The sequence below is a fragment of the Rutidosis leptorrhynchoides genome, chromosome 10 (genome assembly GCF_046630445.1).
Source record: "Rutidosis leptorrhynchoides isolate AG116_Rl617_1_P2 chromosome 10, CSIRO_AGI_Rlap_v1, whole genome shotgun sequence".
In the NCBI taxonomy this organism is placed as follows: Eukaryota; Viridiplantae; Streptophyta; class Magnoliopsida; order Asterales; family Asteraceae; genus Rutidosis; species Rutidosis leptorrhynchoides.
Window position 1 is genome coordinate 245,682,526 of NC_092342.1, and position 12,564 is coordinate 245,695,089.

Below are 12,564 nucleotides of genomic sequence, written 5' to 3' on the forward strand. Positions count from 1 at the left end.
AAGACTGTGTATCGTAAATGTACCAATAATCTGGCCGGTAGAGATTTTGAGATAGATTTGATACCGATTGACCTAGGCAGTTTTGACGTTGTTATTGGTATGAATTGGTTGTCTGCGAATCGTACTGAGATCGTGTGTTATGAGAAAGCTGTTCATATTACTAATGTGGTTGGAGAGCCGCTGATGGTTTTTGGGGGAAAAAAAATGCAGACAGTGAAATCTTATTAGCTGTCTGAAAGTTTATAAACATCTTCGCAAAGGCTGTCATGCTATTCTAGTCCATGTTGTTGATTCTGATAGAGAAGAGAAGAGCATTGGTGATGTGCATATTGTTAGAGAATTTCCTGAGGTATTTCCCAAAGAATTACCTGGCCTTCCGCCGCAACGCGCGGTAGCATTTCAAATCGATCTTGTTCCCGGTGCTGCTCCTGTAGCACGTGCTCCTTACCGACTTGCGCCTTCCGAACTTCAAGAATTGTCGAGTCAACTCCGTGAGTTGTTAGACAAGGGTTTTATTCCTCCTAGTTCGTCCCCTTGGGGAGCTCCTGTTCTGTTTGTTAAGAAGAAAGATGGTTCGTTTCATTTGTGTATTGATTATCGTGAATTGAACAAGCTTACAGTTAAAAACCATTACCCTCTTCCTAGAATTGATGATCTGTTCGATCAGCTTCAAGGTTCGTCTGTTTACTCTAAGATCGATCTTCGTTCCGGTTATCATCAACTGCGTGTTAAAGAATCTGATTTTCCGAAAACCGCTTTTCGCACCCGTTATGGTCACTACGAATTCCTTGTTATGCCGTTCGGATTGACAAATTCACCTGCTGTGTTCATGGACCTCATGAACCGTGTGTGTAGACCCTATCTGGACAAATTCGTCATTGTTTTCATCGACGACATCCTTATTTATTCCAAGAGTGATGAAGAACACGAAGAACATTTGAAGTTGGTGCTTGATTTGTTGAGGAAAGAAGAACTGTACGCTAAGTTCTCTAAGTGCGCTTTCTGGTTGAGAGAAGTTCAAATCCTTGGACATATTGTTAGTAAACAGAGAATACAGGTTGATCCTGCCAAGATTGAGGCAATCAAGAAGTGGAAATTCCGATGACTCCTACTCAGATCCGTCAGTTTCTAGGGTTGGCAGGTTACTATAGAAGGTTCATTCAAGATTTCTCTCGTATAGCGAAACCTCTGACTACTTTAACGCACAAGGGGAAGAAGTATGAGTGGAAGGATGAACAAGAACTGCTTTTCAAACCCTGAAGAAGAAGTTGACTACCGCTCCGATATTGTCACTACCTGAGGGTAATGCTAATTTTGTTGTTTATTGTGATGCTTCGCGTCAGGGTTTTGGCTGTATTTTGATGCAGCGGAAGAAAGTTATTGTGTACGCATCACGTCAGTTGAAGATTTATGAGCAGAATTATACAACCCATGATTTAGAGTCGGGAGTTGTTGTGTTTGCGCTTAAGATTTGGAGACATTATCTTTACGGGGTCAAAAGTACAGTGTACACTGATCACAAAAGTCTTCAATATATCCTTATCAAAAACAGCTGAATATGAGGCAACGAAGATGGGTTGAGACGTTGAACGATTATGATTGTGAACTTTTATATCATCCGGGAAAGGCCAATGTTATGGCCGATGCGTTAAGTCGTAAAGAGAGGGCTGAACCTCACATGTTTAGAGTCTTGAATATGACGATTGGAACAAACCTCGCAAGGCAGATTCTTGAGGCACAACAAGAAGCCTTGAAGGAGGAGAATTTTGTGAACGAGAAAGTCAGAGGCATGGCTAGGAAGTTTGAGGTACGAATCGATAGTACTAGGTACTTTGCGGGACGTTTTGGGTTTCGAAATTTGGTGATCTGCGACAACTTGTTTTGGATGAGACTCATAAGTCTAGGTACTCTATTCATCCTGGTTCAAGAAAGATGTATCATGATCTTAAGGAGCTGTATTGGTGGCCCAATTTGAAAACTGATGTGGCTACTTATGTGGCTAAGTGTTTGACATGTGCTAAGGTTAAAGCTGAGTATCAGAAACCGTCTAGACTTTTGGTGCAACCTGAGATTCCCGAGTGGAAGTGGGAAGGTATTACAATGGATTTTATTACGAAGTTACCGAGAGTTGTGGGTGGTTATGATACCATTTGGGTGATTGTTGACCGACTCACAAAGTCAGCTCACTTTTTGCCGATTAAGGAAATAGATTTGATGAAGAAGCTTACTCGTTTGTACTTGAAGGAAATTATTTCAAGACATGGTGTTCCTGTATCTATTATTTCAGACCGAGACAGTAGATTTATATCGAGGTTTTGGCAATCCTTACAGGAAGCTTTGGGAACTAAGTTAGATATGAGCACCGCTTATCATCCGCAGATGGATGGTCAGAGTGAAAGGACCATTCAAATGTTGGAAGACATGTTACGAGCGTGCGTCATTGATTTTGGTAATGGGTGGGATAGATATTTGCCACTAGCTGAATTTTCTTATAATAACAGTTATCACGCAAGTATTAAAGCCGCACCGTTTGAAGCTCTGTATGGTAGAAAGTGTAGGTCTCCTATCTGTTGGAATGAGGTTGGTGATGCTCAACTCACAGGCCCAGAAATTATTCATGAGTCTACCGAGAAGATCGTACAGATTAAAGAAAGGTTGAGAACCGCCAGAAGTTGGCAAAAGAGTTATGCCGATAAGAGAAGGAAAGATATAGAATTTTAGGTCGGTAACCGTGTTATGTTGAAAGTATCACCTTGGAAGGGTGTAGTACGATTTGGAAAAAGGGGAAAGTTGAATCCTCATTTTGTTGGACCTTTTTAGATTACAGAAAGAGTTGGACCCGTGGCTTATCGTTTGAAATTGCCACAAGAACTCAGTGTTGTTCATGACGTTTTTCATTTGTCGAATTTGAAGAAGTGTTTGGCCGAGGTCGATGAAACCATTCCTCTGGAGGAGCTTCATGTTGATAAACAACTTCATTTTATTGAGGAACCTGCTGAAATTATGGATCGAGAGGTTAAGACTCTCAAGCAGAGTAGAATTCCTATCGTTCGAGTTAGATGGAACGCCAGACGCAGTCCCGAGTTCACTTGGAAGCATGAAGATCAGATGAAGCAGAAGTACCCGCATTTGTTCCCAGATGTCGAGTCAACCCCTGCACCTGCTTATATTTCGGGACGAAATTTCCGTAACGGGAAAGTACTGTCACGACCCTACTTTTTTCGTTATCTTTTACCGTTTATTATTTAACGTCCGTTAATTGTTTTTCGTGCCACGTCATTACTGTGACCTATATTATTATCTTAGTAATAGTATATTAATTATTATGTGTTATGTGAATATTTGTATTCATATTTTAAGATATACGTTTCTACGTGTCGTGGATTTCCATCCGGCGAATCTATTCGGTTTTCAAACCAACGGTCAAACTTTTGGGATTTTTAAATCCAAATTATTTTAAATATGATATTTTAATGTCATATGATTATATATATTGTTTATATATATTTTTCGTCGCGTTTTTGTTATCTCTCCGAATATTTAATCGCGTAGTCGCGTTTTTGCGTTTCAGGCTTCGATCGAGCGTTCGGGCCACAAGGATTTTATAAAATTACAAAATTGGGCCATGGGGCCCACCCCCATGCACCCATTCGGCCAAATCTCTTTGTAGGGGGGTGCTTGTGCAATTTTTGCAAAACTAGTTACCATACTCCTAAATCCCATTTCACTTCTCATTTAACATAATTATTTTTGGCTCTCTTCACCCTTTCTCTCTTTTTCGGCCAACCACCACAACAATCATCATCATCATCATCATTTGTTCATCATCAACTGCTTGGATCCTCTAATCGTTTACACAACCGGATTGCTCTCTTCATCCTCTACGCGCACATATCTTTTATTTCTCGAGTAGGGTATAAACTCTAACCCTAAATTTTTGATTTTTCTTTTATTTTTATGTATTTATATGTTATTTTGATAGTATGATGATTGTATGTTATTGTATTGTTGATTGTATGCGTAGATTCACTCGATAATTCATGTTTTTGGTTTGATTGTTTTGGGACAGCAGATTGTTTGATCATTTCTGTAAATATAACAGATGTAAATGTTAAATTAAAGTGTCTAGATGTGTTCCTCTCATCAAGATATTAATTTTAGACTCCAGATTCATGTTATTTCGATTCCCGGAGCTCTAGATATGATTAAAATGGTGTTTTATTGAAATCAAATTGTAAAAATGAATTGTTCCAGGTTTGGTCCGACTTTGTGACAATTTTTAGAGTCTCTAGGGTGTACTAGTGTGTTAGGATTGATTATTGGATGAACATTCATGTTCGGGTCATCGAAATCCGAGCCACGGATCACCCGTTATGACTAAAACATGTTTTTGAACGAATTAAAGCTCCAAGTTGAGTAATGGCTGATGGTCACGACTTGGTGGCTGTTCTTGGGGTGTTCTTAAGTACACTAATGTGTTGAGTGGGTTGGTTAGGCGAAGATATATATAAGACTCGCCGAAAACTGATTCCCGGAGCTCAAGTTATGACCCGATGAACTTTTAATTAAAACTTATGGTTATAAAATGAAACTTATGATATGAATAATGATTTTCATTATTAATAAATTACTTATGATATAAAAAATAATTATTCTAATTTAATACTTATGATATACATATTTATTATATCATTTATTAATTAATTATGACTTAATTAAACATTTAATTAAACTTATGATTTATAATACTTTTATTATTAATGAAAAATACTTACGGTAAGTATTAAACTTATGTTATGAGATTATTTTAATAAGACTTATAGTAAAGATTAATTAATTATTTAATTATTATAAGGCTTAGTTATTATTTAATTATAATTTAATTATTAAATACTTTTAATTTAATGATTATAATTAGAAACTTATGATATGATTAATAATTCATTATTAATTAATAATACTTATGATATGGTTAAAATTTATTATTAATTAATAATACTTATATTATGATTAATATTTATTAATTAATTAAATACTTATAATATATTAATTATACCATTTAAACTTATGTTAACCTTAATAATTCATTTTAATTTAATTAAACTTATGATATGGCCTAATTATACATATTTGACTTTAATTAACATTATAACTTATATTATTAATATAACTTATACTTTAAAATTCAATTTTGACTATGTTTGACCAAGGTTGACTTTTGAGTTGACTTTTGTTGACTTTGTAATTAAGAAAACTTTCCTAACTTATAAACTTTCCAAAAATAGAAACTTTCTAAATATGGAAACTTTCCAAAAATAGAAACTTTCCAAAAATAGAAACTTTCCAAAAATGAAAACCTGCTAAAAATAGAAACTTTCTAAAAATAGAAAGTACGTGTCCTTACGCTGTCCTGATCAAACCGAAGCATACTGAGTGTTGTTCTATGTTTACTTGCAACATGTACGATAGCTATCATACTAAGACTTGACCTAAGTTAGTTATTTATATCGACCTGCTTTATTTATAGGTCAGCGTTGTGGTCATTCTTGATCACTTTACTTTGTTTGATGTTCGCATTTTGTGTGGTTACTTCATTTTCTTTAAGGTGAGTTATAGTCTCGTTTTTCATACTTTTTAAATTATTTTTGGGATGTGATTACATGCATTTTGTTTTACGTTTAGACACAAGTGGCAATTAAAGTTAAATTATTCATTATGAGTTGAACAAAAATATTCCATAGTCTGGTAACTGTAATCACTGGTTTCTACTGGTGAACGCGAATCCTTTGGATAGATCTATCGGGTTTGACAACCCCATTTCGAGCTAGTCGGGCTAGCAATTTATAATTGGAATGTGTTAGTACTTCGTATTTATTTGAAGATACACTTGTTCGGTGTATATATTGTGTTTAGCAAGGGTAAATAAAGGGTTAAGTGGTTACCAGGTGGCTCATTGATAATGGAATAATGTTTTATGTTTTCTAACATTTTAAATCTTGTGGTCTAAAGTTTATACGTTTATTTAAACCTATAATTCACTCAACATTTTTGTTGACAGTTTTCTCGCATGTTTTCACAGGTACTTGATTTGTTTGATGCTTCCGCTGTGTTAGAAGAGTTTGCATGCATTTGGGCAGATTTTGTTAACGATTTATGAAACATTAAACTTGCATTCTCTTTTTGAATTATTAAACTTGTGGGTGTTTGCTTGACAACGTTTTATATCAACTTTGGATATTAATATGTTGGGTTTGTTAAACTACATATTTTAGTAAATTTTCTTTTTGGGAAACTTTTGAAATAAAAGAATGCAATGTTGTTTATTAAATTCATTTAAAGTTCGATCAAGCTGTGGGACCAAGTGACAGAGCCGTTAAGTGTATTGACGGGGCCATCACAGATAGGGACGAGCGACGTAATTTACAATAAACTACAGGGACCAGCGCCGTTGATATTTAAAACGACAGGGACGAACCATGTAATTTTTAAGAGATAGGAACGAGCGACGTAATTTACAATAAACCACAGAACCATTAGTGTAATTTACTCTATAATTTTTATCATATAATGTATAACACAAATAAATATATTTATGGTTAAAGTTGACTAAGAAAGACTTTGAAAGTCAAATGTGAACACTTATAGTGAAACGGAGAGAGTAGCATTTAATGCTTAATGAGTGTAATTGGGACACAAACATGAATTTAGTGACTAATAATGCAAGTAATAATTAGGATGAACTATTTAAGTAATAAAGATATAAAAATACACCTCTCTTTTTCTTTTTTGCTTTTCACCGATTGTCCTTTCCGGCTACTTTTTCATTTCAACTTTTCTTCAAGCTACGAACTTGTTCTTCTTTAATTGTAAGTTTTTTAATTTATTCACTAATATCCATCATCAACGCCTTCTGTGAACCTCAATAACAACCTCCGTTCTCTCTCTTTGCTTTCTCTCACTGAGACCCTAGCTTCATCCTGATTTTTCGGCGCCGCTCTAGTTCCGGCAACCCTTCGTTTGTTTTCCACTCCAGGTTTGTAGCCTCCTGGTGCGGGCGCCTGTGACCTCCAGCATCTCGCCGGAAGTCCGGCGATTTCTTTTTTCGTCGGTTTACTGCTTTTCTCTTCGTTTTCTCTTCGATCCATATATTAGCTCCTCCGTTCGGGTCCCCCAAGTTTTCCGGTGAATTTTCTCCTGTCTCATTCGTGTCACAGGCGACGAGTGCTTTGCACTCTGTATAGCGGTGGATGGTAGGAGTGGGTTTCCGGTTGGATTGGGTGGTTTATCTAGTGTGGTGGTGCAGCCGATTTTGTATGTTCCCGACGAGCTTTTCCGGCGTGGGCTATGGCTGATTTCAGGCGGCGAACGCCTTGTGCGTTCTGGGGTCCTCCGTTGTCTTCGCTGGTACTCTTTTTTTGATATGGTTCTCGGGGTTTTTGCTGCTGCTTGTATATGGTGGTCTTTTTCTGTTTAATCCTAATTTATTTCTCAAAAATGGCATTTTTTTTCTTCATGTTTCCTCACCACCTTGAGTTTGTGTCGTTGGTGGACTCGCCGGAGCTCCGGTGACATGGCCGATTTTTAGCCTGTGGTTCTTTTTGGTCTTTGGCTGGTTCTTTGCTTAGGCTGATTGAATGTTTGGGCTTGGTTTTTTTGGTGGGCTTTGGGGGTTTATTTGGTGTATGGACTCTTGGTCCGTGTCTCCTTTGCAGCGAAGTTTGTTCCGTTCTCGCTCGTTCCATCTTCCTCGTCACCGGATTCGGTTCGGAACGGTTCAGTGTAGTTGCCGCCTTAGCGACTTTAGGGTTGTTAAGCGCCAAACGATTGGAGATTTGGAGTAGTATTCTCGGTTCTTTCCCTGCCGTCCGTTAGGTAGGGTTTTGATAGGTTAGGATCTCTGGGTTGACTTCTTTTCGGGTTTGCTTGGATGTGCTGACCATCGGGGTTATGATCTAGGTTTGTAGTTGATGCGGTCTCGAGGCGGGTGTTCTTGGGTTGCCCGATGAGCGATTTGGTTGCAGATTTTTGTGTGGGGGTTGATGCAGTTTGGTGTGGGACTTGTGGATTGAGGTTCGCAGTTGCAGACTTCGGTACAGGTGAGGACTTTTTTTAGCATTCGGTGGTCTAGGTGGCGGTTACTTCACGGAAGCAGTAGCTTCCTATTATTGGTTGTTTCGGATTTTCCCGCGTTTTCGTTGTATCATTGTAATAGGGTTAGTTCATTCAAGGTCATGTGAACATTTGTTGTTCACTTAAACAGATGTATATATGTCAATGTAATACATATGTAACGTCCTAGATCATTGGATCTATCTTTTTATTTATAATATTATTATGTTATTTTGCCAAAAAAAAAAAAAAAAAAAAAAAAAAAAAAAAAAAAAAAACCTACCCAATCACCACACATGTGTGCGTCTCTCTCCAACTAAACCCTCCTACAACCCCTCACGAACAAGTCACTATACATCAATTCATAACAAAAGCCCTTTTAAATAAATTAGTATATATTACAGAAGAATTCATTGAATCCAAATAAAAGAACATATGTTTGCTATCAATCAATGAAATCAAATATTACTATGTTGTTGCCGTAGAAGTTTGTGAGTTGCAATCTGTATTTGCCTGAGAAGAAGAGGTCGAAGAGATTGCGAGTTCTGATTTGAGGTCTAACTCCCTACACCATTAAAATTAGGTTAAAGTTTTGAAGGTCAGATTCTGAAGTTTACGATTGATTAATCGTGTGTTTGGATTACTATGTGGTATCTGAGAATGTTAAAACTCTCATTACTTAATTTATTTATTAACTGCTGCTACAGTATATACTATTTAAAATTAATCATAAATAGTTAATAAATTCAAACACTTGCAATCCTTTTTGTTACTCTATTTCATTTGGTGAACTGACACATAACAGAAAAATGGAATCTACAATCTCTAATTTTAGTCACTTTAAAATCCCACTTGAAGAAGTTTTAAAAGCCACCAATAACTTTGATGAGATAAATTGCATCGGCAAGGGTGAGTTGGGGAAGGTGTATAAAGGGAAGCTATGGCGGTTAGGGAAATGGGTGAAGATTGCCGCACGAAGATTAGACGACACTAAACATAATCACGGCAAGCGTAATCACCATATCGGGTTATTAAGAGAGATTTCTGCGCTTTCTAGTCTCAAGCATGAAAATATAGTCTCTATTATCGGGTTTTGTGATGAAAATGGTGAGAAGGTGATCATAAACAAGCTCGAGGCCAAGAGAAGCCTCGAGATGTATCTAAGCAAGCCAACCCTGACATGGGTTCAACGAGTGAAGATATGTGTTGGTGTTGCGCGTGCGTTAAGTTATATCCATTTTGAGGAAGGGCGCAATTACTCTGTGATACATTGTAACATCAACAGTTCTACAATATTATTAGATGATAAGTTTGAGCCCAAATTATCTGGCTTTGAATTTTCCGTCAATCATACAGTACATCGGATGGATCAGGTTTACCTTAGGGAAGCTATTGGAACAGAAGGGTATATAGACCCGGCAATATTAAAGACGGGAGGTGTGACCCACAAGTCAGATATTTACTCGTTTGGTGTTGTTTTATGGGAAATACTATTCATGAGGAAAGCATATATTCCGAATGTATTTGATAGGTTTCTAGCTCCACTAGCCCGATTTCATTATGAAACCGGAACATTAATGGATGCGATGGAACCTAGCTTTTATAATCAAATAGGCATAATGTCAATGAGAACTTTAATAGCGTATTCTTGCTCAAATGACGATCGAGCACAACGCCCTGATATGAACTCTATTGTCATTGAACTTGAGAAAGCGTTGGAGCTTCAACAGCAGTACGAAAGTCTTTATGTAAGACCCTCCTCTTCTTTCATTTCTTTTACTATCATCATTTTTCCTGTTAATCGACATTTTGCCATTATTTTAGTTGATTCATGTTAAGGAATGGTCAAAATTTGAGGTTGGAATTGAAGTGTTCAAAAGCGGTGGGTCGGCTAATCAGATCACGGGGTGGGTTAGGTTTCATACTTGTAAAATTTAGGAGATTATTTTGAACAACTTTAACCAACTTTATCATTTTGTTTTTATATGCCATCCATATTTGAAGATAATTTTGTAGACCTCTTAAATTCGTAAATTGTTTGTTTTGAAGGGTACTTTAGTGGTTGTTTAACTCTATAACACCATAAATCATAAAAATATACAGGGTTTTCTATAGTTAAATTCAGTAGTGTCTTGTACTATTAGAAAGGTATTGTGTAAAGAAAGAAATTCAAACTAGTTTTGTGCAAAGAAAGAAATTCAAACTAGTTTTGTTACGGACAACACCCTCCCTATGTGGATTCCCCTACGAACAATCGGCAGTGGTGTGGACTTACACCAATAGATAAAGTGGTACTCGAAGCACAATAGTAGAGCTTTGTCATCCATTTCAAACAACTTTTAGTTTAATATGGGCTGTTTCAAAAATGGTCATAAACTTTCAGATATTTGTTTATTAAATTACTCTGTATTATACATATTATATATATATAGAATAGAGAAGTGATATGTACACAACCATTTTTTACACATACAGAATATAGAATATAATTATAATATAGAAATATACCGTTTGTTAAAAAAATACGAAGTCCAATCAAGGTTGTGGTTCAAAAATGGATCATTCGACGAAACAAGCGATTGAAGAGACTAATTTGGTCTCATATATATTTCATGAAATGGTTTGTGGGCACACGAAAACCATGATCAAAATGTGTCATCCCAAAAGGACATGGTATTTTAGGACTTGTTTCTGTAATTATTTTGATTTTGATTCTAGATTATGAGTTATGAGATAATTTCTTTTCTAAGTAGTGGCCTTTTCTTTTTCTCGCCTTGTTGCAGAGACCCAACTTGGAACAGTTGACTTGTCAACACAGTCACTTGAAGATTAGACTCGAGGATATAAGTTTGGCCACTGATAAATTTTCTGAAACATACCTCTATCAAGAAACTATGTTCTATAAGGTATATAGAGCAGAACTTGAACTTGAACACCGGGATAAAAAGAATAAAACTGAAGGTCACAAGATACGCACCATTGTCTTTATAAAACGGCTTAAGCTTAGAGAAGACAAAAGGGGAGAAGAAGTATTCTCAACAGAAATTGAAATACTTACAACTTGTAAGCATCAGAACATAGTCACTCTACTTGGATATTGTGACGAATATCCCGAAAAGATCATTGTCTTTGAGGCTGCGGCCCACGGATATCTTGTACAATATTTGGGAAACTACAAAGACAAATCTATTCTTACGTGGGAAAAACGTCTGAAAATATGCCTTGAGGTTGCATATGGATTAAAGTATTTACACCATGAGATGGATGAACAAAAGACGGTGATAAGCGGTTATTTCTCTACATTCTCAATTTTTTTATATGAAAATTTGAGGGCAAAGATTGGAGACTTTGGGCACTTGATGTTCCTTCATCCGAACCAAGATTCTCATAATTATGATTTACTTCACGGCATTCGATTATACGTTGATCCAGAATATCTTGAGAGTGGTAAGTTAACAAGAGAATCGGATGTATATACTTTTGGAATAATTTTGTTTGAAATTTTATGTGGAAGAATGGCCTACGATGAAATGTACATGAAAGAGAGTGAAGATGGGCTAGTATATGTGGCACGCAAGTGCTTTCGTAACGGAACACTAATGGAAATTATAGATCCTATAATTAAAGAATCGAGTGAGGACAACAATTTAGTTATAAATAATGGACCCAACAAAGATTCCTTAGACACATTTACAGCAATTGCATATCGGTGTCTTGCTGCAACTCAAGGTCGACGTCCAATATGGGAAGATGCTGAAATTCAAGACCGACGTCCAACAATGATGGTTGTTGTCGAAGAGCTTGAGAAAGCATTATCTTTTCAAGTAATGATAAAAACTTATAATTTGATAACTAACTATGCATTCAGAAAAACAACCTTGAACATTATCATTTAGTTTAGTTCTGTAATACTCCCATAAAAATGCATGACTGAAATCCAATATATAAGGACATTCACAGGTGACTCATATGAGTTTTACAAACGTTTTGAAAAAATGTTTAATTAGTGTTCATATTTGATACTCAACAAGGGAAAATTTAATTGTAAGACGCGGTGGAAATATCATTGTCCAATATATACGTTATCATTGTAGGTATGTTAAACCGATATTTCCCTATAAATTTTCATAAGTACAAGTATTTGTGCATGTAATACAACTACTTAGATGCATGTACAAGGTGGAAGTATCATTGGCTGCGAATATAAAATCTTGTTAAAGAAAGACAACCCGTTTCAAATATTGAAGCAAACAAGCTTGCAAAATGAAAAGATTTTTTGTCATTAATTTTTAATTTTTTAGTGTTGTTGCTTAATGAAGGAGCAGGTACAACTCCAAGAATATTCCGACCAAGTTGTTGATGGATTAGAATTGACAAATGATAATTCGGTAACACTCTTTTTCTACTTTTTTTCCGCTTTCTATTTAGTACTCCGTATATGCCAATTAATACAGT

The 12,564-nt window shown here is 36.2% G+C and overlaps 1 protein-coding gene across 1 annotated transcript in view; it reads left to right on the forward strand.

Moving 5' to 3' along the window:
- Positions 1-8,918: 8,918 nt before the first annotated feature.
- Positions 8,919-12,564, forward strand: part of LOC139870926 (uncharacterized) — a 34,889-nt gene continuing 31,243 nt past the window's right edge. Inside the window, exons 1-4 of the mRNA XM_071858686.1 lie at positions 8,919-9,857; positions 9,934-10,020; positions 10,893-11,933; positions 12,429-12,497. Coding sequence (XP_071714787.1) covers positions 8,919-9,857; positions 9,934-10,020; positions 10,893-11,933; positions 12,429-12,497 — 2,136 coding nt within the window. The remainder of the gene's footprint in view (positions 9,858-9,933; positions 10,021-10,892; positions 11,934-12,428; positions 12,498-12,564) is intronic.